The sequence below is a fragment of the Lethenteron reissneri genome, chromosome 36 (assembly GCF_015708825.2).
Source record: "Lethenteron reissneri isolate LAM-NWPU_2019-01 chromosome 36, ASM1570882v1, whole genome shotgun sequence".
NCBI lineage: Eukaryota > Metazoa > Chordata > Hyperoartia > Petromyzontiformes > Petromyzontidae > Lethenteron > Lethenteron reissneri.
In genome coordinates, this window is record NC_083814.1 from 1007890 (window position 1) to 1033270 (window position 25381).

General features: G+C 52.6%; 2 protein-coding genes across 10 annotated transcripts in view; one reads left to right on the forward strand and one right to left on the reverse strand.

Moving 5' to 3' along the window:
- Positions 1 to 19431, reverse strand: part of LOC133351255 (EF-hand domain-containing protein D2-like) — a 71566-nt gene extending 52135 nt beyond the window's left edge. Inside the window, exon 1 of one of the 3 annotated variants that reach the window (XM_061566355.1) lies at positions 18773 to 19431. In XM_061566355.1, coding sequence (XP_061422339.1) covers positions 18773 to 19224 — 452 coding nt within the window. In that variant the 5' untranslated portion in view covers positions 19225 to 19431. Of the gene's footprint in view, positions 1 to 9263; positions 9326 to 17533; positions 17556 to 18772 lie in introns of those variants that run through there. The other 2 variants (XM_061566360.1, XM_061566358.1) reach the window with 2 other exon arrangements.
- The window catches only part of AXDND1 (axonemal dynein light chain domain containing 1), a 49380-nt gene continuing 43119 nt past the window's right edge, over positions 19121 to 25381 (forward strand). Inside the window, exons 1-4 of one of the 7 annotated variants that reach the window (XM_061566349.1) lie at positions 19121 to 19180; positions 23325 to 23423; positions 23883 to 23992; positions 24702 to 24759. In XM_061566349.1, coding sequence (XP_061422333.1) covers positions 19178 to 19180; positions 23325 to 23423; positions 23883 to 23992; positions 24702 to 24759 — 270 coding nt within the window. In that variant the 5' untranslated portion in view covers positions 19121 to 19177. Of the gene's footprint in view, positions 19181 to 21139; positions 21277 to 21306; positions 21523 to 21619; positions 21644 to 23324; positions 23993 to 24701; positions 24760 to 25381 lie in introns of those variants that run through there. The other 6 variants (XM_061566350.1, XM_061566353.1, XM_061566351.1 and 3 more) reach the window with 6 other exon arrangements.

The window sequence follows — 25381 nt, forward strand, 5'->3', positions numbered from 1 at the left end:
TCTGGAGCAGTAGGCTCGCCCTGACGGCCCGGAGATTGAAACACTCCGAGGCGCGTTGAAACAGTGGGCTGGAGATTCGTGGTGTTCAGGTGTAGTAGTCCCGTTACGTTGGGACTGTATCCCTCAGTTGTTAGGGTGCATGTTGTGCAGGGAGTGAATGATGGGTCGTCTCAGCTCGGTCGGTACAGCTATATGCTGCGATGCGAGTCTTGGAGAGAGACTGGGTCTCAGCTCGGTCGGTACAGCTATATGCTGCGATGCGAGTCTTGGAGAGAGACTGGTTTGAAGTTCCCCCGATATGGCCGACGCGTGCTACTGGTTGTGACACTGCGTCGGAAAGGCGGTGGGGTGGTAACACGGAAATTCCTCCCCGATATGGCCGACGTGCGCGGTTTTAGGATGGAGACGCCACGTTGGAAAGGCGGGGGGTGCTAACGGTTGACATGTAATGTCGGTGGTGGTCCTCATTGAGGGCTGCTGGGATGCAAGCACGGGATGCCTTGGAGATGCGGTTCGCGCGTGCGGCCACCATTTATGGACAGGAGCAGGCAGATTTATTTTGTTTGTGTCATGTCAATTTTACATATATATTTTAAAATGTAGATACTGGAGCAGCCCTGAAGTGCGACTTCTTTGCCCAGTACATGGGTCGGCCCTGAAGTACGACTTTTTGACCCGGGACGTAGACAGACGTCCGGATTAGTGTGTGTAGAGGGATGCTCGACATGTTGGTCTTCGCCTTCTCTCCACCTGACGGATGGGAGGCTGGCAGGGTGGTGTGGAACCCTGCCATCCATGCGGTGGTTGTGCATCCAACGCGTCGGAATCTGTATATTTGTTGTTGTTAATTCCCCGTTTTCTATGCGGATCCCGAGGAGGGTTAGGTGTGCCGCGGGTCGTTTGTTCACGTGTCATTGCTTCACCTTTTTGTTGATTGACGCTTGTATATAGTGTAAAGTTGTACAGGTTGGTTATGGTATTTATGGTTGCTTTCTTGTTCTCTTTTCTTTTCCTGTTGAGGCTCGCGTATTTTTTGTCTCTCTCTCCCTTTCGTTAATTTAAACTTTCTAATTATTGACAGCCGGGACGGCTGGAGGCTACATAGAGGAGGGTAATGTAGTGACATAAGAAGGGAGGGGCTGCTGGGGGCTCTGGGACACTGGGCGGGCCAGGCGCTTAAGCCTCTTGGCGCCAGGCGTTGGGTTCCCAGGCGCTTAAGCCCCTTGGTGATGCCAAAGGGGGGGGGTGGGGGCTGTGTGTGCTCTGTGGGATATCTGGGGGCGCACACGGCCCCACCCCTCGTTGGGGACTAGGCATAAAAGGGGAGCTCCCTGGACGATCAGGGCCAGTCGTAGCTCAAGACCCAAGACCCAAGACCAACCATCTGAGGACCCTGGGACGCTGTGAGAGCCAGTGGTGGGACTCTGGAACTCCCGACTCTACAACCTTGTGAGGGCGAGTTCCAGAGCATAGCCAGAGTAGTGTATCTAGGCTGCGTACCTAGGCTGTGTACCTGGGAGTTGTTACAGAGTATCAGGACTGTTGGACTGTTGGAGTGCTGTTGGTTTGTAATAAAGAAGTTGCCTCTACAAGTGTCTCCGGAACCCGTTACATATACATCACGACCGGAAAAGGGCAGGAGCATGGGGCAACAATACGGGATAGAGAGGGTAACAAAGCGCGCAAGCTCAAGCCCCGCACCCCAACAACCACTGCCACCCACACCGTGTATCACCCTACGAAAATTCAACAATAATGGCCCGACGAGTGAGACCTCAATAATGGTGTGGGGGGGGGGGGGGGGTGTGGCACATGTGACTGGGGGTTATGTGAACCGTAAAGTTTTGGAGCGAGTCCATGTGGCCGGTCCCCTGGGGGAGGGCCTGGGGGGACCTGCAAGAGTTCCGAAGCAGCTGGTTCTGCACCGGGAGCCACCGGCTGGGCGGCAGAGCTTCCGGCGCCCGGAGCTGGAGGAGCAGCAGGCGGTGGCATCTGGGAGAGTGTCAATCGCGTGGCATCTGGGGATGAATCCACAGGCCCCTGCTGAGGATCCCCCTCGGCGGGCACACCCCTCAGTCCACCGGACACGTCACACACTTGGCCCCTGCATTTTAGAGGTGAGATTGAATCGCGCGGAACGACGAAGGGCTTGAGGCGCGACGGGTAGACAGACCAGTACCGGCGGCCCCACTGAATTTGTACACATTGTGGGCAGATAACGTGAACGATCTCGACTGGCCCTCTCCAAGGTTTGAATAATTTTGGCAAAGTATCCACCGGGACCTGAGGGCAATGGAGCCATGCCCTGTCGCCCAAAACCCACTCATGGTGCGAAACACGCCGATTCCGTAGGCGCTCGTTAGCCAACTGGCGCGCATGAGAATGCACCCTAGAAGCTTCGCGTGCTTCAGACAGCCTCTGAATGTTGAAGCGTGCCACCTCGGAAATTTTGGATTTAGAGAGCAGGGGCGCTATGCATAGTTGAACGTCAATTGGGGGGTCATGATCCCTGCTGTACATCAAATAGAATGGCGAATAGCCGGTTGAAGCATGAGGAGCCATGTGGTATGTGGCCAACACACCCGGGACTAGCAAGTCCCAATCAAGCTGGGAGGAGAAGTTCTTACCCTGGTCGGTTAATAGACGCTCGGGGGCACCCTTATCCATAACATAGCCCTCCAAGAAGGTGTCAGTGTTGGCAGCTGCCGACTGGTTGGGGAGCGGCCAGCGCGAAAAGTATTCCACCCCCACCAGTAAATATTTATTACCTCGGGGAATAACGGGAAAGGGACCCAGAATGTCCAGTGCGACCAGTTTGTTGATGTGTGAGACACGAATCGACTGCAAGGGTGGACAACAGGGCCTGGCCAGCTGTTTCCGCCGCACGCACTGTACACAACTTTTCAATAGGTCAGCCACATTCATGGCCATGCCTGGCCAGAAAAAATTACGTTGGATTGTGGCGAGGGTCTTGTGCACGCCCAAGTGTAGCATGCATGTCCAAAACAACCCTCCCCTGCAGGGCCGTGGACACGACAACGGCATAACGGTGTGCCCCCTCGTCCCAGCACATCAGCAGGCCATCCCTCAGGACGACCGGAGCCAGGCCCCTATGGCTTTCATCACCCACGGAACGCTCAGCATGGCGACACAACTTGACCAGGGACGTGTCCTCCATCTGGAGACGTCCCCATTCAGTGAGGTCAAGCTCAAGTACGGCGTCGCGTGCCCCAGGACCGTCCATCTCTTCCGTGGAAGCCACATCAGCCGATGCAGCAAGGGGCGGGGCCAAAACATCAACTGACCGCTTAAAGCGGCCAGAACCTGAAAAGCACGCGCATCCGGCGTGCAACGGCAACCATGACAGGGCATCAGCATTGGAGTGCTGAGTACCCTTCCTGTATGCCACGGTGAAGGAAAAATCCTGGAGGATCTCGAGCCATCATGAAAGTTGGCCAGATGGCTGGTCGACCCGCAGCCTATATTGCAGCGCGGCATGATCAGAGCGCACTGTGAAGTGCCAGCCATATAAATATGGACAGTACAGCCGCACAAATAAAACAATTGCCAGGAGTTCGCGGCACGTGATGCGGTCGCGCTTTTCAGCCGGGGAAAGTACCTTGCTATCATATGCGATGACACTCCACCCCGTTGACAACCTGAGATAAAACTGCCTCAATGCCGGTGTCACTCGCGTCCATATCGAGGACGAACGGAATAGTGAAATCGGGGTAAAGGAGGGGAGGGACGTTGACCAGGGCCTCGCGAAGTGCCAAAAACAAGGCCTCCTCCTCTTCTCCCGAATTAAACTTTCGACCCTTGGCTGTCAGCGCGTGGAGGGGTTCCGCAATGATAGCAAACCCGGCACCTCCCCCACCGACGTGGGGGTAGGCCACGTCCGAACGCACGCGGTTTTCTCGGAGTCAATAGAAACGCCAGATTTACTAACAATGTGGTGGAAATACCGCACAGATGTTTGCAGTAGGTGCCATTTTTGGGGCTTAAATTTGAGATTTGCCGCCTGCATTTTAGCAAAAACAGTGTGCAACTGATCGAGGTGTGCATCTAACGTACGGCTAAAGACATTGACATCATCGAGATATGAGACAGGAGTCCCACTGGAGTCCAGCCAGAACTAGCTCCATTAAAAAATGTCGCCAGCGCGGAGTGGAGTCCCATTGGGAGCTGGTTAAATTCGAAAAGGCCCTGTGGCGTGCAGAAAGCCGTCTAAGGCCTGGAAGCTTCATCCAATGGCAACTGCCAAAACCCGGACAGGAGGTCGAGCATGGAAAAATACTGGACGCCCGCTAGAGCGTCCAGGGAATCGTCCATCCGGGGAGAGGGTAAGCATCAGCCACAAATTTTGTTGAGTTTCCGAAAATCGACACAAAAGCGCAAGCTACCATCGTGCTTCTTAACGAGCACAATAGGGGCTCCCCACGGACTGGTAGATGGCGAAATAATGTTGGCGGCCAACATTTCATCAACTGCTAGCCGAACATGCTCTTTTTCAGCAGGACTGAGCCTTTAAGGGTTTGGCAGATGGGAGCAGCATCACCTATGTCATTGTTGTGGCTTAACAATGTGGTGCGGCCAATATCGAATTTGCTGGTGCTAGAAATATCAGCAAACTCCATTAAGAGTGACCTAATTTTGCTCCGCTGGCCTGTGGACAGGTTCACAGCCTCTGAGCAGAGGGAGTCCACCCAGCGGACATCTGAAACCGAACACGGCGTCGGACGTAACCCGGCCCCAACGTTACCCACTCAACAATCGCCCCGAAGTGCAGGCGACGCATGGGCAAGTACCGTGCCTTGCGGAATGATGGACGTTTGTAACCCGGCATTCAGGACCTGAATGAACTGGTCCCTGTCAGCAGACACCAGGGTCTGTGCCCCCACCAGATCCAGCCCCTACACAGCTGCTTTCGCAAATGCAGGGGAGTGAGCATTTGCGCGCCTGGGAGAATCTGAACTGTTTGGGACTCAAGCGCCTGTACCGTGGCGTTCACCGTACACAAGCGGGTGGGCAGGAATGCCAACCGACGGTCGGAGGGCAACTCGATACAAACCTGATCGATTTAAATTTTCACCTGCATTTTTCCCAAAAAATCGGTCCCTAGCAAGCATGGGACAGCGAGGGATGACGAAACGAGAATAGGCCCTGACAATTTGATGTCAATTCGACAAGGCGCAAGGAACGGCACTTATTCGGCAATGTTATAAATAAGCTCGGAAATAATGGTCGCCGACGCCCCAGTATTGACGAGCATATGAAAATCGACCCCCTCAATGGAGCCCACAACAACCGATGAACCCGCAGTCGCGGCGACCACCCTATGGGCCAACTCCGACCACTGACTCGGTCGGAGTGGCCAGTCAGCCCGAACGCACTCTGCACTCCGCCGTACCGATGCATGATGAGACCGCGACCTGGCACAATGAGATACGTGAAGGGGAACTAGGGGCCGAGTGTGTGTGGTGTCGCGACTCGCCTCGGGTTGCCATAGAGAGGAGGATGGTCGGGCGGACGACGGCTGGGGCCCGGGGAAGCATCGTCGAGGTGCCTGGCAACCCGATGCAACGTGGCCTCGCAGGCCACAGTTGAAGCAGGAGACGAGGACCCGCTCCGGTCGCGGCGACGTCCTCCCCCGCTGGCGAGCGCTTTCTTAACGTGGCTGGTCATCCCTTCGCCATCCACCGTCCAGGGTTGATGCGGAGGCCTGGGCAGGAGCTGGCTCTTGCAATACACTGCACGCCTCCTCGGGCGCAGCACATGCCGCCAATCCTGTCTCCCTTTGGAGAAGCACATGCGCTTGAATGCTCCGTGCAACTTTCAGGGAGCACAAGTCGGTGTCGTCGATGGCGTGGATGATCACCTGCAGCTCCCGCGCTAATGACAGGAGCTTTTCCATCACCAGGGCGTCGATGCCCTCCTCGTCCATCCGGGGGTAGGCGGCCTTTGCCAACACCAGCAGCGCACTGCAGAAGGCGAGAAGCATTTCAGTGTCCCCGCGCCTCCGTGCGCGCGAAGCGGTGATGAGTGTTGGACGGCGGCCCGTAGATCGCTGCCATCTGTTGCATCGCCTGGTGCAATGTGGCGCAATCAGCTGGCGGGATGGTGACCAGGGCTGCCAAGGCATCGTCGTCTATGGCAGCGGGAAGCGCCTTTAGCACCTCAGCCTTCATCCACCCCACCATCTCGCAGTTCATGAGGAAAGCGCCGCTGGAAGGCGGCCCAGTCGCCCCCAGCGGCCGAGAACTCCCTCAGAACGGGCAGGCGCTGCTGGAGAGATGGGACGCGTGCCGCCAACAGCTGTTCCCCGTCACTTTTGGCGGGAACTCCGCCGCTCTCCGTCGTCAAGATGGCGGCCCCCTGCGCCGGTCGCGCCAAGCGTGATGCGGCGGTCCCCGGTTGGCGGGAAAATTGGGTGGGCTCCGCGGAGACCTCCGGTTGGCGAAGAGTTTCGGCGGGAACTTCTACATATTCGGTGGGAACTTTGGAAGTAGTGGGGGGAGCCGTAGGCCCACGCGGCTCCACTCCCCCCTCGTCCGCCACCGGCCCCCCGCGATGAATTTCGTCCAAAATTGACGCCGCTGTGTGGATTAGTTCGGTGAGGCGGGAGTGAGCCACCTGGAGCGCCCTCCCCCACGGCGGCGAGCCGCAGAGCGGCCGGACGGTGTGTTGCTTGCCCGGTGGTGCTTCTTCACCCCCCTCCGGGGCCGCCAACCCCGGGGCTGTTGCTTCATCATCCTCTTCCCCCGGAGACCAGGTACGTGCCCTGCTCCTCGTCTCCATTCAGCCAGTTAATTAATAACTGTGTGGCCACTTCTAACACCAGTTGTAGTGGTTCACACGATGGAGGCAGAGATTTCTTTGGAGGCAACACGTTTATTTCACAATAAGCCCTAAAACATGAAGGGGTATAACTGCCCCTTCACCAGCTACCCTAGGGAGATATCTCCTCCGGGTTAGCTAACCCTAGCTCACACGGGGTGGCTATCCCGGATCGGACCCTGGCTTGGGTCTGGGTCCTCTAGTCGGCCAGGTCTTCTCCAGGTGACGGCTTCTGTCTTCAGTCTTGCAGCAATAGCCCCCCGACCTGTTCAGGGGTCTGGCTTATATTGCCAGTCCCGGGGCTTCCTCCGCTCCTAGCCACGTCTCCCTTCTCGAGCCTTTGAGAGGGACCTGGTCCTGGTCCCGTGGTCCCCCCAGCCCCTCCTTGGGGTCCCTTGGCCAGTACCTCCAGTCACCAGGCCTCCGGGTTCACCTGGAGTGCCATGGCCCCCGGTGAACCCCTGCGCCGTCCCTGGCACTCTCGCCCCCTAACCGCCAGAGGCTGGCACTGCATGTGGCTGGTGTGAGCGGCGCGCATCGTGCCTCACACAGGCCGGCTTATACCTCATGCAGTGGCCTCCACTGATGCCACTACAGAGGGACACCACTGGAGTATACAGCAGAGTAGAGTGGGTTTACACGGGGCTACGGAAGGCAGATTGGAGTGAAATGATGAAGCATCACGACACGAGAGAGAACCGGAGCAGGAGAACGTTCGGAAGCTGAATTTAACCGTAAATAGCAGCAGGGCGACGGACGTGAAGGAGAAAGTTTTCAATCGGAGCATATCGCCGCTGTGACACGCGGATCGGACACAGGCACAGTGACCACGACGATGCGACAACAGCTCGAGGGTGCAGCGGGATGCGCGTTGTCCACCACTGCTGGGCAGTGGCTTCAGCGTCACCAGCGTCAGACGTCTCAGCGCTAGCAACGAGCACGGAGCAGGGAATGCAGAGCACGGAGCAGAGAGCGCGGAGCAGCGAGCGTGGAGCTTGGAGCAGCGAGCGTGGAGCAGGGAGCTTGGAGCAGTGAACGCGGTGCGGACCATCAAAGGAACTATAAAATCTACACCACGGTTTTGGCTTCTTGCGGATATTCGCCGTGATGCTGAACTCGGCCAAACTCCGCCAGCCCACCACTACCACACTGCCCAGCTTCCACTACACACAGCTCATCAGCGAGCCCACCACCACCACACTGCCCAGCTTCCATCACACGCATCTTATCAGCGAGCCCACCACCACACTGCCCGGCTTCCACCTTCCACAATACACAGTTCATCAGCGAGCCCACCACCACATTGCCAGGCTTTCAACTTCACCAGAAATAACGAGCAACGCTGAACCGGATCGGCACAAACTACGGAAGGTGAGGTCGACACTTGATGCATTAACTCCGCACTGCTCCAAAAATGCATTTGACGTTGGGTAAGTGGATGAGCGGGTGGGTGGGTGAGTCACCACACTGTGCCGCCAGCTCCCTGTCACCAGCTCGCTGTGCATTACGAACCCGGCGACACGAGTCCCGCTCACGACTAACACCGGTGACGATTATTTGAACCGGTCCTGAGCCTCCTTTAGGTCGACTCAGTCTCAAATGAGTACGTGGTACGATGTGTAAACATCGCCACTTGGGAGACAAAGGCGATCGGGCGTGATGCTGGCCACCCACCCCCTCGTGTACCGTTCCGGCCTTCATAAGTGCTACTCTCTAACAGCACTTGCCCCAAAAGTCTGTTGAGGCTATATGGGAGATCTTTGTCTTTGTTTTAAGACAGAAACTTTTCACACAACAGGGGGAGAACAAACTCCACGCAGAAAGGTGCCCGGGTCAGGAATCGAACGCAGGAATTTGCTACGATGACGTGCTAGTGTCACCACTGCGCCACCACCTCCGCCACCACCTCCACCACCCTGCCACCACCACCTCCACCACCCCGCCGCCGCCACCACCTCCACCACCCCGCCGCCACCACAACCGTGGCTTGGAGTGGGTGGACGGCGTGGGAATGACATCGCCATCTCACGGACTCGTGTCCACCAGCGCGTGTCCACCAGCACATGTCCACCAGCGTGTCCACTAGCGCGTCCACCAGCGTGTGTCCACCAGCGTGTCCACTAGCGCTTGTCCACCAGCGCGTTCACTAGCGCGTGTCCACCAGCGTGTGTCCACCAGCGTGTGCCCACCAGCGTGTGTCCATCAGCGTGTGTCCACTAGCGTGTCCACCAGCGTGCATCCACCAGCGTGTGTCCACCAGCGTGTGTCCACCAGCGTGTCCACCAATGCGTAACCATGGTCACACACGCCGCTCCACGGGACGCCTGGAGACACATCTTCATAAAAATAACATCTCCCAGAGCTGCCATCGTCGCTGTACTTGAGAATTTTTTTTACTTGTGGGGGAAGATAAAAAAAACTCCCACCAAAGTGAAGATTCAGGTCCCGCTGCCTCCGTGCTCTCATCCGTCATTATTTTTGGACGCGTGTCCTGGGTCTGTTGACACGAGCGCAATAACACAAATCACCTGCAATCCATGTTGTTTCTGTCACTTATCTTTACAATAAATGTGTTTTAAAAAGTTAACTTATCCGAGCCAACTTTGGCAAACGTACAGTGTATTTAATTTACAATGTATTTTTGTCTGTGGACAATTTTTTTGATATCCTTTTGCAATGCGATTGCTTCTGCTCCGATTACGTTTGCTTCACTGTCGTACTGAAGTTGCTACGTTATCGCTTTTGTCATCGTGGTGACCCAGGTTAGGCTCTTACCGTGGCCTCTCGAGTTCTCAGCTGGTCACGCGGAACCACCGACTTGTTGAGCACCGGGCATTGAACAGAGAGACGTACACAAGCCACGAGCAGCGTCACCCACACGGGTGACCCTCAGTCCTGTGGTGGGATTTCCACATCATTTGCAGTGAATTTATGAAACTTTGTATTTCTATTTTACCAGGCAAACCATACTGATCTTTATAGCTCCTTTTCAGAAGTGACCTGGCCACAAATGATAGCTCAATGAAGTGGCTTATCATGTGGAAATGCATAGCAGCCAAATACTCTAAATGCGTGATGTTGATTCTAAACGTGAAGGGAAAAAAACGGAGAACCCGAAGAAAAATCTACGGGAGAGAGACACAAACTCCAAATATATGTAGTAGGCTCCAGGAGACTTGGACGACGTAGTTGGAGGCACACTTATTTATTAAGCACAAAGTACATAACAGGCCGAGATGTACAACACTCGAAGGGGTATCGGCCCCTTCACCCGTCTAACTGGGAGATCAACACTCTATGTCACAGCTAGCCTTCTCCTAGGTCCTCCACTACCGGGCTAGTGGAGGCTAGCTAACCCAGCCCTGGTTAAGCTGGGATTACGGCACCCTGAGTCCCCAGACCGGCTCTTACAAGAGCATCGGCTCTGGGCTCTTGGGGCCACGCCACTGGCTTGCCCTGGTCGGTCCTGAGAAGGACAGCGATCCAGGAAAGTCCCAGGGCCTATCTAGCAGATCTTCTTGCTTCACTGGTTAAGGCTGAACACTCAACCCCGAGCCCTCCGGCTCACCGCCTTATATAGCAACTCCCCCACTGAGGGGTGGGGCCGTGGGGGATCCCAGCTCCGTGTTAGCCCCCCAGGCTAAACGGTGCGGACGTGGATGTAAGCACCTCTCGGCGTACAGGCATAACCACGCCCAGTGTGTTTGTTTGCCCTCCGTAACACCTCTACATATACAGCAGGCGTCAGGATCGGTATCGAACCCACGTCCTCCTGTATACCAGGCGAGGTAGTTAACATCTCGCCACCGTGGCGCCCCGACCTCAATCCAGTGGGTCACCTCTGCCAAAGGCTACAATTCCAGTGGCCTATGCGCTGCGACTCACGCGGCCCTCTTTACTTTGTGCCCATTCATGGCCGACCGAACGCATGTGACCAAATGCCCCGGAATGCACGTCTACCCTCCCTCCCTGCCTTCATCAACTCGCACTGACCGGCGCGGTGAAGTATGGTTGAAATCACCCACACGGCACCGCACGCCATGGGGGTGGCCGTCGTCCAGCAGTGGATTGGCACAAGGACCGCGCGAGTGCGTGAGTCATCCGCTGACCCGCGTGATGAATGCACGCAACCGATGCCACCGGCCACTTGGCGCGGCGTGGGCGATGGTCCCGGGGCAGCTGCTGCCCGAGTCGCGGCGTGAGCACGCACTCGGAGCTGCTGATGGGACGCACGGCTCACATTCACGCAATGCCTGCTGCCCAGTTGTCAGTGTAACGCCTGGTCGCTCTCACGCTCGCTCTGTGTTGCTCTCCCCCGGGGCTCTGTGTTGCTCCCACTCTCCCACCTCGCGCTGTTGCGTTGGGGAAAAGGCTGTCAGCTGCTGCTCGCGGTATTGTGGACCGGGAGTCTCTACATTCACGCGATCTACGTCCGTTATAGCCGCACAAACAGCAGCTGCTACTGCTGCCTCTGCTATTGCAAAATGTGAACTACGGGAAACTAACTGGCCAAGCCAACGCACGTGTTGTCTGCCAAAGTGAGCCCATACACACAGCGACCCACGTGCCTAACGTGTGTGTATAGCACAGCAAGCCCAAAGGCCAAAACCGTTAAGCGGCCAACAACAAACAGCACCGTCAAAGTTATAGTGGATGAGGGTGAACACGATCGTTGAATGAGCTAGACCATTCGTCCTCCCGAGTCGTGGCTAGGAGTTGAACTCAGGCCGGCCGGGTTCCTGGTGCTCCGCCACTACGCCCGTCTACGCTGAGCCGTAGTCGGCTCGTGGTGGGGCCTCGGCGGGGTTGCTTTGGAGCTCGGAGGCAGGCGGTCCTGCACCGCTCACAGCTGGTGACCGCACACATTCCGACGTTACGTGGAAAGACGCCAGCAGTAGAACGGAAGCGACTAGGACCCTTGCGTTGAACGCTCAACACAGAACGCGAACGTTTCTCTTCGGGCACCGATACATCATGAGAGGAGAGGTGGAGGAGGGGGGCAGCTGAAGGCAATGATGGAGGAGTTGCATCGGAGATTTACGAGTTTCCTGATGGCCACGACCTCGGGGAGCAATGCAGCACACGCGCAGTCGAGTTGCATGCCCATCAGTAGCCATCACCGTCTCCTTCTTCTTCCGTATGGCATTTTCGGGGATTGCAACAGATTACAAATTTACGTCGAGGTTTGATTTCTATTCGACTGCAACAGGAGTAGCCGCGTGGATTTGTTTCAGATCGCCGTTGAGTGATCTGATTGGGCAGCCGTTCACGATGTGTTGCACGGTCTGAGATGTCGCACCCCACAGTCACAAACTGGACTCGTACATTTTCCAATTTAGGAGAAAGTGTCCACACCTTCCATGGAGTGTCCGGATCCGATTCAAGGAGGACCAGATTTTGCTCAGTGAAGGCCTCCCCAAATCTCCAACCACCACCATCTATCCACTGCTGGATGAAGGCCTCCCAATGCCGCGTCAATCACAGGGGCCGTTTGACCATACTACACCACTAGGCCTCAGCAAGGTAAGGTAATTTACCATTTTTACCGGGTAGAAGGGTAAAGGTAAAGGTCAGTTTAACACGTAGGCTTTCGCGACCAATGTTATTCATAATCAACGATTTTTGGGTTTAGATCGCGTTTATTTATAAATGTGTCGTAACCCTCCACCACCCGACACGGCCAATCAGTAAAAAATGTGTCACGTTGACAAAGACAAATAGTTCACTGCTTTAGCCCACCGGTGTGTTGAAGCAACAACATTCACAATTTGAGTACGACGTTTCGCTGGTAATTACAACCAGCATCATCGGGCAATTCGCCAGAATGGTGAGGCTCTCCTGTGTCTCCCGTTCTTATATAGAGCAGCAGCAGGATGACGTCATCATTAACTCATTAACTCATCAGGTGCAAAGATTCAAGGGGGGAGTGATTGTAAGCGTATTATTAAATAAGATACATTACAATTACTTATAAGGGAAACAACCACTAACAGATTACTAATGTAGCATAATCACAATAAAACACATTCCAAATGATTACTAATCTACAACTCGCATCGTAACAATAGCCTGATTACTAATCTAGTATATAATTACAATCACTCCCCCCTTGAATCTTTGCACCTGATGAGTTAATGAGTTAATGATGACGTCATCCTGCTGCTGCTCTATATAAGAACGGGAGACACAGGAGAGCCTCACCATTCTGGCGAATTGCCCGATGATGCTGGTTGTAATTACCAGCGAAACGTCGTACTCAAATTGTGAATGTTGTTGCTTCAACACACCGGTGGGCTAAAGCAGTGAACTATTTGTCTTTGTCAACGTGACACATTTTTTACTGATTGGCCGTGTCGGGTGGTGGAGGGTTACGACACATTTATAAATAAACGCGATCTAAACCCAAAAATCGTTGATTATGAATAAAGGTAAAGGTGTCGACATGCCAAGGGGTCAGGTAAAGGGTAGGGTAAAGGTAGCGTGAAGTATTACCCGGTAGGGGAAAGGTAGCGCTAAGTATTACCCGGTAAATACGGTAGCTTGTTTACCAATAAAAGCTCCGTGGCTTTTATTCGTAAACACGCTTTTATGAAATGTACTAGTAATGGCAGAACTCCACGACTCCAGGAAGTGGGCCCACTTGCCATAACGTAAGGGACCGTGGCTAATTACAGCCAACGTCAGTTGACCGTGGACAATTAGACCCAAGCCGAAACATAACATATACAAAATAATGTTAAAAAATATAATTTTATATGTTAGAATATAGTATTGTCATCAGTATGACATAAGTATACCAAGTTTGCAGTCGATACCACATTGGGAAGTGGGTTAAAATTGAGATACAAGATTTGAGGATACAATGACAACAACGACAACAAGCGTGTAAAATTGGAATCATAGAGAGTATTCTATATGAGTAAAGCGCTCTACCTAGAATTTACCGTTATAAACCTTTTTAATGTGTAGTACCCCAGTAATTACCCTGTAATCGGGTAATTTGTATGGGGTAAAGGTAAAAGGCAGGGTAAAGGTAGGCTCGTTGCTTTTTACCTTTTACCTTACCTTGCCGAGGCCTATACATCACGCTGGTCAGTGCGGGACCATGAAAGGGAGGTGGGCCGGAAATTGAACTCAAGTGGCCAGGGTGGAGGCCGCAGTGCATAAGCCACTGTGCCACATGGAAGCGGCCCTATTCACGACATTTTTTTGAGAAACAAAAGGGTCAGCGTGACGATGCGAGTGGCGGTGATGAGGCACTCCGTCACCACAGTGGAGCAAAGTGTCCCTCACTCTCCATGAACTGCTTCTTGTGTTTACTTTGTTATCCCCACCCCCCGTCACCTCCGATTAGTATGGTTGGCTATGTATGGTGCAAAAGAAGTTCAACATACGGTACGTATGTAATGAGCAACTTCCGCGACACATCGTGTAGAGAGTACTCTTCTTTATTACACCATGGGCACAGCACAGGCCAACATTATCTCCTTCGTCTTCCGAGGACACACTTTAGATATTAACGTTCTTACTGACTACACACATGGTTGATCACACGGCGGGTTCCGCCCGTCCACTCCCGGCCTCACTGCTGGCTGACGGCGTGCCGGTAAGGGCGGTGGAGCTCCGCAGATCCGCCATGTGGCCGAACAACGGAGAAAGATGACGGCGAGCAGCGACGCAGTCCGAACCCAGGACTCCACACACCAACCCCAAGTCCTCCTCCACCTCCGCTATTTCCGCAGGCGCGGCTAGGCTCCGCCTGCGGCCATGCCCTCTCCTGGAACCTTCTAGCTGGTTCCCGGAGTTTCTCGGCCAGCCCCGCCCTTTACCTTTGGCCCAGATACCTCTCCCTTTGGGATTGGATGATGTTTATAGTGGTGCCTGTACCCGTGCTTCCCTTTTCCAACCAGTAGATGTCACTATGTCATTACACATACACACGGGGGACTGGCAACGCAGCGTTCGCCCGGTTCACGTTGCCTCCACAGCAGCCCAGCGATGCGCACAGGCGCAGTGCTCGGACCAATACCACACCAGTTCCTTATCGCGCAATCTTACAGTCAGCCAGTCTGTCCACCTGGCTTCACTCTGCCACGCCGTCAGTGCGTCATGCTGGACAGGTGCCGGACACAGGGCGAGTTATCTGGGGTGTTCGTGACAACCCACACTGCAGCTGTGGCACCTTACAAAGATTTCACGTGCATATGTATGTATGTTGAACTTCTTTCGCACCATACATAGCCCACCATTGCTAATCGGAGGTGTGGGGGAAGGACAACAAACTAAACACAAAAAGTAAGTTTTTAATTAATTAGTTTTCAATCTGGATTTGAAAGTGCATAGCTCCCAGTGGCTTCTTAATATCGCAAGGAAGAGCATTCCAGACGGCCGCTGTGTATGTATTTGTTGGTGACTCTTCAGTGACTTAAGTTCATCGGAGGGCCACGAGATCTACACGTGGCGACGGAGAACGCTACCGCATCATGGCTCAGCGATTATGCACGCACTGAATGAACCACGGGCAAGCTGGACATGAAGACCAGCAGCCCAGACGACTCGGAGCAAGAGTTGAAGTGCGTGATCGCTCTGAACGTCTTGCGACATGCAAAGTGGAGTTATCGAGAGCCTCGCTGCTTAATCCGAGAGGACCGCACGCCACGTTGTATAGAAACCAGGGGTCAGCAACCAAAAATAACAAGAAGTGACATTTATGTTCGAATTAGGTAACAAACAAAAAAAGCCTCAATATTGCAACGTGATGAATACGAGACGCTGGTCCTTAAAGAGCCACACGCGGCTCCGGAGCCGCAGGTTACCGACCCCTGTTAATAAACGCACACAAGCAGCCAAGTTAGAAGAGTACTCAGCCAGTCTATAGGATGCGATGCCTTACAACGGGAGCCAAGCTGCATCAAACCGCAGCTCTGTCGCGATGTAATGTGCCACGGTGGGTGAGTGAAACCAGACACGTGAAGCCACGCACCGCTCACCCAACCGCGCTGTTTAATCGCCACAGGCTCCAGCAGCAACGCCAGTGGCGGCTGCGAACCAAGGTCACCCGCAGTCACTCTCACGGCACGGCGCAATCTCTCTGTAGAGCGTGCCCATTGACACTAACCTGGCCCATTGTGGTGGTGGATGCCACGTGTTGAAGATACCCATTCTGTTTCGTGGCCTGGATGTGAGTCGCATGTTGTGTACGAGTTATGTACCAGTCGTGCTGTGTACAAGTTGTGTACGAGTTGAGTACTGTGTACAAGTTGTTGTGTACAAGTTGTTGTGTACGAGTCGTGTGTTGTGTACGAGTCGTGTGTTGTGTAAACAACACAACGCTACAGCTGCCCTAAGAAGCGTCCCTCATCTGCACATTCATCAGTAACACCGCTTTCATAGGAAACACGTAATGGGCGACGCTTCAGGTAACGGCCCTTCTTCACAGCAAATCGATCAATCGTCGTTCTGCAACATCTCATCCACACCATGAGCACCCTACCTCCACGCTAACGCCACAATGTTGTAGCCCTGCAGCCACTAGCGGCGTGACAGCAAGGAATGTTGCATGCACGCGCCATGTGCAGGGGAGCGGTGGTGGAGCGGTTAGCAGCGCCGCGCTAAAACCTGGCGAAGCGAGTTTCCACTCACGAGAAACACCGGTGACGATTATCTGGACCGGTCCTGGGCCTCCCCTAGATCGACTCAGCCTCAAATCACTACCTGGTGCGGTGTGTAAACAACGCCACGAGGGAGACAAAGGCGGCCGGACGTGGTCCTGGCCTCCCACCCCCTTGTGCGCCGTCTGTTCAGGCGTTCACCGGTCAGCTGCCTTCTCGCAACTGTTATCCCCGTCCTGGCTTCTCCATCATCGGCTCCACCCCGCCTCTGTTAACGGCTCTCAAACCCTCACCACCACACACCTCAACACTGTGACCAGAGAACTCACCACTCACCTCATAAACCACTCACCAGTCACCCTCCTGAACCTCACCAGACACACCTGACACCTCACCAGACACAACTAAGCTCCTGAAACTGTCCGATGCAGTTTCACTACGCCACACGCACACCCATTCTAGATGAATGCATTGTACCAACGGACTGCACGACTACACCACACCGCTACCCCTACACCACTCGTGTACACTACCGCACCATTTCACTAAACCGGTTAACACGAAACCACACAACCCCACCACGCCACTAAACTTCACTGTCACTTGCTCACTTATTTCTCCTTCATTCACTCATTCATTCCTCATTCACTCAAGTGGCTCTTCTTGGGTCACTCACTCCACCCGTCCGTTCACTCAATCGTGCCTCTCAATCATTAATTCTCACCCATTCTCTCATTTCCTCCAGTTCCTTCAATTCACTTATCCCTCACAAACGCACTCATTGTCTCATGTACACACGTTTCGTTCTAGCGAGCAGCAAAACATCGTATTTTCCAATTTCCATTAAAGATTTAAGACCCAGTTGTTGAATTCAACAACACACTTCAGGACAATTCTGAGATTTAAAAAAAAGTTGTTGAAGTACATTTCTCTTTCATTCCTCCCTCCTTCAATCACTGAATCCTCATTAATTTTGTCTTACCTCAATCACGCATTAATTCTCAGTCTTACCTTATTCAATCACTAAATCCTGTCATTCATTCTCATATAATTAAATTAATCATTCCCTCCAGTATCACACCCACCAGGCTCCCTGGTCCTCTCCTATGACTTCCTGGCCCTGCCGTTGCTAGCGACACCGTTGCTAGGGACACCGTTATTAGGGACACCGTTGCTAAGGACACCGTTGCTAAGGACACCTGTTGCTAGGTTAACAGCTGGCCTTCACGGCCAGCAGATAAACATTTTGTTTCGTAGTCCACCGAGTGGGATTGTTTTGTTTTTCGCTCATAACTCGGTACCGCAAGGTCGTAGAATACCTTGCTTGCACACCCTCAGATGACGGCGCTTTCCAACGATACCAAATGTGTGCCCGTAGATACCGTGCCGCAGTGGCGAGATGTTAACTACCTCGCCTGGTGTACAGGAGGTCGTGGGATTGATCCCGACCCTGCTGTGTATTTGGAGTTTGCGCGTTTTCTCTCTCTCCCCGCGATCACGTGGCTTTCCCCTCCATATTCATAATCAACATCGCGCATTAAGAGTACGTGGCTGCTATAAATGTCCACATGATAAGCCACTTCGTTGAGCTATCATTTGTGGCCAGGTCGTTTCTGAAAAATAGCTATATAGCTCAGTGGGCCTGACCTGGTAAAATTAAAAGATGAGTTAGTTTATCTTTGTCAAAAAAATTGATTTGTATAAAGTTTGTAAAAGTTCGTACAGACAAGCCAACACACAGGGGTTGGGTTTTATATACAGCATAGATCTGGTGTGACAACGTACATGAACACAGTGATGCGTGTGTAATACACATGCACATGATACATGCATGGATCGGGCATACACGTATGTGTACAATGGACATGTGCACAAGGAGACAGCATACACTGTATGTGCAATGTGGCATCCGTGGCGAGGGAAGAGCTGTCACGTCTGGCTCTGGTAGCACCCCGAGTGGCTGTAGAGGTACAACACGTGGGGCGCGAGCACGGAGATTAGTGACGGTGTGGATGATGGGGATTGATGATGATGATGAAGATTTGGAGTTATGGTGTAGAATTATGATCATGATGATGATTTGGAGTAATGATATAGAATGACGAAGATGATGATTTGCAGTGATGATGTTGAATGATGAAAATGATGATTTTAAGTGATGATGATTTGGACTGATGAAGATAATGATGATGTGGAGTGATGATGGAGAATGAATGATGAAGATTATGATTTTGAGTCACGACACAGAATGATGATGATTTTGAGCCATGATGACGATGATGGTGCTGACGCCTCTAGTGGCCGTCGCCGCCGCAGTGACTCACAGTCGGAAGACGCGCTCCACCTCGCGTCTCTGCGCTCGGGAGAGCAGCTCGGGGACCCGGGTCCCCCCCCTCTCCCCCGCGATGATCCGGGGGCCCCTTTCCGCGGGAGGCAGCTCCACTCGCTCCCCCAAATCCCGGTTCCCGTGGCTGCTCCCCCCGAGAATCGCTCCCGTCCCCTCGGTCCCTTCGGCACGGGGTCGCCACGACCCTTGGAGTTCCGCTCCGGCCGGAGCCGAGGCGCGGCGGAGCCCCTGGGAGGGGGGGCCTTGAGAGGGGGAGGGTAGAGATGGGGGGCCCTGAGAGGGGGAGGGTAGAGAAGGGGGGCCCTGAGAGGGGGGCCCCTCGGTCCCCGCTGTGACCCCGACGGCGGCGCGCGTCTCAGCCGCCTCCTCCTCCGCAGCGCCGATGGTGAGGCGCCGCTGCAGCTTCCGAGCGAGCTCGTCACTCGCCATGGCCTCTCCCGAGCTCGTCCTCCGAATCCGCGTCCTCCTCCTCCTCGTCTCCCGCAGCTCTGACCCGCGGGTCCGCGCCCCGCGCTAAATTTACCCGTGGCGGCACGCGGGGGGCGGGGGGCAGCGCGGTGCCGCGGGGTGGCATGGAGTGGGCTGAGGTGGAGCTTCACGTGGATAGCGTGGAGTTGTGTGTAGTAGTGCGGAGTTGTGTGGAGTTGCAGGCTGGACCAGGGTGGTATGTTGAACTTCTTTCGCACCGTACGTAGCCAACCGAGCTAATCAGACGTGCTGGAAAGGGCACTGAGCACGTGGGAAGAGAGCACGTTGGTGGGAGGCGGAGGGCGAAATCAGTGACACAGTGACAACATACAGTGAGTGACACAGCGAGTGAAACAGTGAGTGACACAGTGAGTGACACAGCGAGTGAAACAGTGACACAGTGATTGACAAAGCGAGTGATACAGCGAGTGACAGTGAGTGACACAGTGATTGACAAAGCGAGTGATACAGCCAGTGATACAGCGAGTGACAGTGAGTGACACAGTGATTGACAAAGCGAGTGATACAGCCAGTGATACAGCGAGTGACACAGTGAGTGACAGCGAGTGACACAGTGATTGACAAAGCGAGTGACACAGTGAGTGACACAGCGAGTGACACAGTGAGTGACACAGTGAGTGACACAGTGAGTGATACAGTGAGTGACACAGTGATTGACAAAGCGAGTGAAACAGTGAGTGACACAGTGAGTGACACAGCGAGTGACATAGCGAGTGACACAGCGAGTGACAAAGCGAGTGACACAGTGATTGACAAAGCGAGTGACACTGGTGACACAGTGAGTGATACAGTGAATGACACAGTGACACAGTGAGTGACACAGCGAGTGACACAGTGAGTGATACAGCGAGTGACACGGTGAGTGATTCAGTGAGTGACACAGCGAGTGATACAGTGATTGACAAAGCGAGTGACACGGTGAGTGACAAAGCGAGTGACACAGTGAGTGATACAGTGAGTGACAAAGCGAGTGACACAGCGAATTACAGTGATTGACACAGCGAGTGATAGTGATTGACACAGCGAGTGACACAGTGAGTGACACAGTGACTGACAAAGCGAGTGACATAGTGAGTGATACAGTGAGTGACATAGTGAGTGATACAGTGAGTGACAAAGCGAGTGATACAGTGAGTGACAGTGATTGACACAGCGAGTGACAGTGATTTACACAGCGAGTGGCACAGTGACACAGTGATTGACAAAGCGAGTGACACAGTGAGTGACATAGTGAGTGATACAGTGAGTGACACAGTGAGTGACTCGCCATTCCGGAAGGGCGCGGCACCCCCGCCGCACAACGAGAGCTTGCGTGATTTGCCACACACGCGAAATGCGCCACGTATTGGAAGCTAAGCAGGTTTAAGCCTGGATCGTGAGTGCATGGATGGGCGACAGTTATCTCGAAAGGGTCACATGAGCTGCGGAGGCTGAATTGAGGGCAGTGCAAAAAAAAATCTGTTTTACCGCACGCATATGGTTCACGCCTTCACAAACTGCTGACCAACGTGGTGAAATATGGCCACACAACCCTCCCAAGCCGCAAATACAGCCAGTCGTGATGATTACACTCACACGTGGGCTCCCCGTGTCCACACGTTCACTCACTCACACGTGGCTCCCCGTGCTCACGCGGTCACTCACGGCTGGCCGGTCACGTGACGCGGCGTGGTGCTGGGGCCGTCACGTGACGCGGCGTGGTGCTGGGGCTGTCACGTGACGCGGCGTGGTGCTGGGGCTGTCACGTGACGCGGCGTGGTGCTGGGGCCGTCACGTGACGCGGCGTGGTGCTGGGGCTGTCACGTGACGCGGCGTGGTGCTGGGGCCGTCACGTGACGCGGCGTGGTGCTGGGGCTGTCACGTGACGCGGCGTGGTGCTGGGGCTGTCACGTGACGCGGCGTGGTGCTGGGGCTGTCACGTGACGCGGCGTGGTGCTGGGGCCGTCACGTGACGGTTGTCAAGCACTCGCGTCCCATCGTCGCCCAGGCCCGGTGAGTTTCTAACAACAGCAGCAGCAGCATCAAACATTCACAATAACAACAACAGCAGCAGCAGCATCAAACATTCACAATAACAACAACAGCCGCAGCAGCATCAAACATTCACAATAACAACAACAGCAGCAGCAGCATCAAACATTCACAGCAGCAGCAGCATCACACATTCACAACAACAACAACACCATTCTCTGCTGTTAACGTACAAAGCTACATCTACTGCTGGACTAGGCCCTTGCGGTTGGTTTTGCTGCGATACATTTCCACACGACGATAAGCCGCTTTGTTGAGCTTTTGTCGTTTGTGGCCAGGTCGCTTCTAAAGAAACAAGTTACTACCTCAGTAGGCTTTAGGTGGTAAGGTAAACAAGTAGTTTAATTGTATTTGTGTGTGTTTTAGTGATGTGTTTACCTTGCCTATACTTTGCATTCCTATCGTGTTTCTGGATTGTTTCTTGTCACGTTCTGACCTCGCCCCCACTGGGCATCCCCATCTGTGCCAAAGAGCTTTATAGCTCATCGGATTCCTCCGGTATGAATATTATGATGCTGGTGTCGTGAGTATGGAGCCCTGCTGGGGTGATTGAGGTGTCGCTCGCCACTGTTGGTGGCCGTGGCCGCGAATCGAACCGAAGTGGCCGAGTCCGTAGCGCCGTGAGCGCTGCGCCACCGCTCACCGCGGGGGTCGATCTCGTCCCCGGCTGGAGTCCGTCGAGCCGAAGCTCCTCGATTTCACACCCAGCCTGGTCTGTACATCTGGCGAAAAAGAGCTTTGTAGATCATCGGGTTCTTGCAGTCGAAATAAAATGATTCTGATTCTGGTGCCACGCTCGTGCAATAATCACCCTCGATCTCTGTTGATGTTTCTGTTAACTCTGTTTCACTCTGAATTTGACCGAGCCAACTCGTCTTGGTCAACTCTTGTGTTGGATATTAATTATATTTCATACGGATTATGTTTGTGTACTATTATACATTTCTTCTGTATCGCAGCTGTTTGCGCTCAAGATTTATATTTAATCCATTATACTTTTATATTATTGCTTTAGTAATTTTCTTTTTCCATGTCAGGTGAGACTATCCTTGTCGCCTAAGTTCTCACCTGGTGGAACACCATAAACGTGAAAGTCGAACTTGTCACACTTTGAAATGGGAGCCACATGAGTGAAGGTGGTAATGTATTATTTAAAGACATCGTACGTTGGAAATCCACCCCTCACTCCCCTTTGAAAAAATACATTATAAGAAAATTCCCCCCTCTTCAAACGACCTTCTTGTGCTTGACCCTCTGTCGGTAAAGCACGAGAGATTTGGCCACATGTCACGATTCGTCACTGAACTTGTGTTCATTTTAACACGTCGGCTTTCCTGACCAATATGCAAAATAGAGGTTTTGTTGTTAAATCGCGTAAATAAAATGGTGTCGTTAAACCCGCCACTATCTGACACAGCCAATTAGTAAGGTTTGTCACTTAAACAAAACATGGTAATTAGTTACGAGTTCAGCACACCGGTGTGTTGAAGAGTAAACCCACAATATTTTCAATTAAGTACTACGTTTCGCCGGTAATTACAACCAGCCTCATCAGGCGACAGCCATCATTATTTACCCCTCCCTCTCTCCGACCCTGCCCCCCCTCTCTATTTAAGGCCCCGTCACAGAGACGATCTCTCTTTGTGCCGATGCGTGTTCTCTCTCTGTGTATATTTGTGATATGTCTGCTTATATGTCTGTCTACAGTTTTCTGGTTAGATTTTTGTTGCTATTTCTTTCTTTTATACCTGATGATGATTGCTTGTGTTGCAATCGAAACGTCGTAGTATGCTATTATTTAATTTATTATTTTATCTTTATACGTGACTTTACCAAAAGAACCAAAGAGTCATTATTTTCGCGTTTGTGTCTGCATATTAATATCAATTACCGCCAACCTTTAATGTTAGGTACTTGGAGACGTTAAATTACGCCATCCAGTGCCGCATAAGTTAAAGTGAGGGGATTTTGCTGTGCATAGAGAAACTGACCTTGGGAATTTCACACAGGTGGTGAAAAAGTTTGGTCAAGGTCGCAAGACAAAAATGTGTGCAGACCACATCCCGCTGGACCTGCTCTCTTCTCTCACCCCGGCCCGGGCAAAGATGGTGGTGACACAGCGACCATGCGTTTGTTATCACTCTCAACACGGCGTTCATGCGCAGTACATTAGTTTGCAGCAAGTCTTCATACGTATTTTAACATCGTGTACAGCCCTTTTGTTAATCCACTCTTGGAGAAGGGTCTCTGTACACACTGTGCAGACTGTGGGTGTGATTTGACCGTCTGGTCAGTGAGGGAATAGTAATGACATGGGAGTGTAGAATTATAGGACAACAATGGCTTCTGCTGCAATGTCATCTGCTACCCACTACAGAGCAGCCTCTGGTCAAGCCTGGCAGGCATCTATCCAAGCACTAGTCAGGCTGCGGCCTGCTTAACTTTGGAGATATACAGTATGCATGTGTATGGAAGTCTATGCATATACCAAATCTGCACCCTGTGGAGCAGATATATATGTCTATATGAACATGTCTGGAAATGAATGCTTATGTGTGTGTACGCAGACGCGTTCGCATACATCACGCGCCTCCGACAAAGTATGGCATTATCCGCAGCAACGGAGCAAGTTTACACATCTCACAGATCAACCTGTGTGTCTGACGGGAGCAGGGAGGTATGGCAGCACGCGTACACATGCACGGGCAGGATTGCACCACTCACTAAAACTGTATGGAGAAAAACCTTTTGTCCATGTTGAGGTAGGGGCTGCTGAAAGTGTATGAGCAAAATCGTGAATGAGAACGGTTGTCATCTAATTATCCATGAAAATAACTTCTCATATCCATAACATTAATCGTAGATAATTAAATGATTACGATCCATAGCTCCCTATATGTTAAACATAATTTACAGTAGGAAGGGGTGTAGTGTAGATGGATTCAGGTGTACAATCTACTGCTGGATGAGGACCTTCCCATGCCGTGTGAGTCGTGGAGGTTATGTGACCACACTTCACGCCAGTCAGTGCAGGTCGGACTTGGTGCAAAATCAGATATCTCTATGAGCAGGACTCAGACTCTGCTGGGAAAACCGATCACACGCAGGAGTGGACTGGACATCGTTTGCCGGTGCTCATGCAAGATCTTCCCGCATGTGTTCAGCGTGAGCGCGCTGAGTGTTACAAGTTACTGCACTTTACAGACGTGACGTTGGTTTTGTGCAGCAGCAGTGAACGTGGCCTTTACATGTAATTTTTGACTGAATGTCGGCTCAGAGATTGGAATTGTGCCCTGCGTTTGCGCGGGCGCATAAATGCGTGCAATTGTGCTTGTAATTGTGCGTGATAGCATACAACAGGCGTGATTTGTTTCGGCTGGGTGCAGAGATTTGGCGTTCCTTGAAGATGTGGGAGACGCTTGCGTCCGCAAAGTGGAGGGAGAGGTTGGTGCTTTTTTGTTTCTTTGAACACAATTGCTGATCGCACGTCCAATGGCCTAAAACGCCACGTGGCCAACAACAAACAGCACTATCAAGGGTTTTAATATAAGAGAATGTCTTGAATTGAGCAATGTTATAAGGGCTTGGGAAAATACATCATGGGAGGGATTTTTCAATGTCAAGCACCATGAAGTGTTGTGATCGGCGGAGTGGCGGGTGAACACTGTGGATGAGACGAAACAGTCTGGCAGACTGAGTGCTCAACATGGGTAGAGGAAACTTAATTTGGAGCTTTCGTGACTGCAGGAATTATTCTTTAGTTCTTTCGGTAAAGTCACGTATAAAGATAAAACAATAAATTAAATTAAATACTAGCATACGACGTTTCGATTGCAACACAAGCAATCATCATCAGGTATAAATTTCTCTCTCTCTCTGGGTTTTTTCGTTGTCTCTCTCTGCTTGTGTATCGGTCTTCGTGTCTGTGTTTTTTCAAATTTCACACTTAACTTCTAATTTAGCAATCTTTGGAAGAACATAATCAACCAGGCTATGCGTTAATTGTGTGTTGACCGACCCTCTGTGTTGCATTGCATTACATTTCGAAATTTTTGCTAGGTTAGTT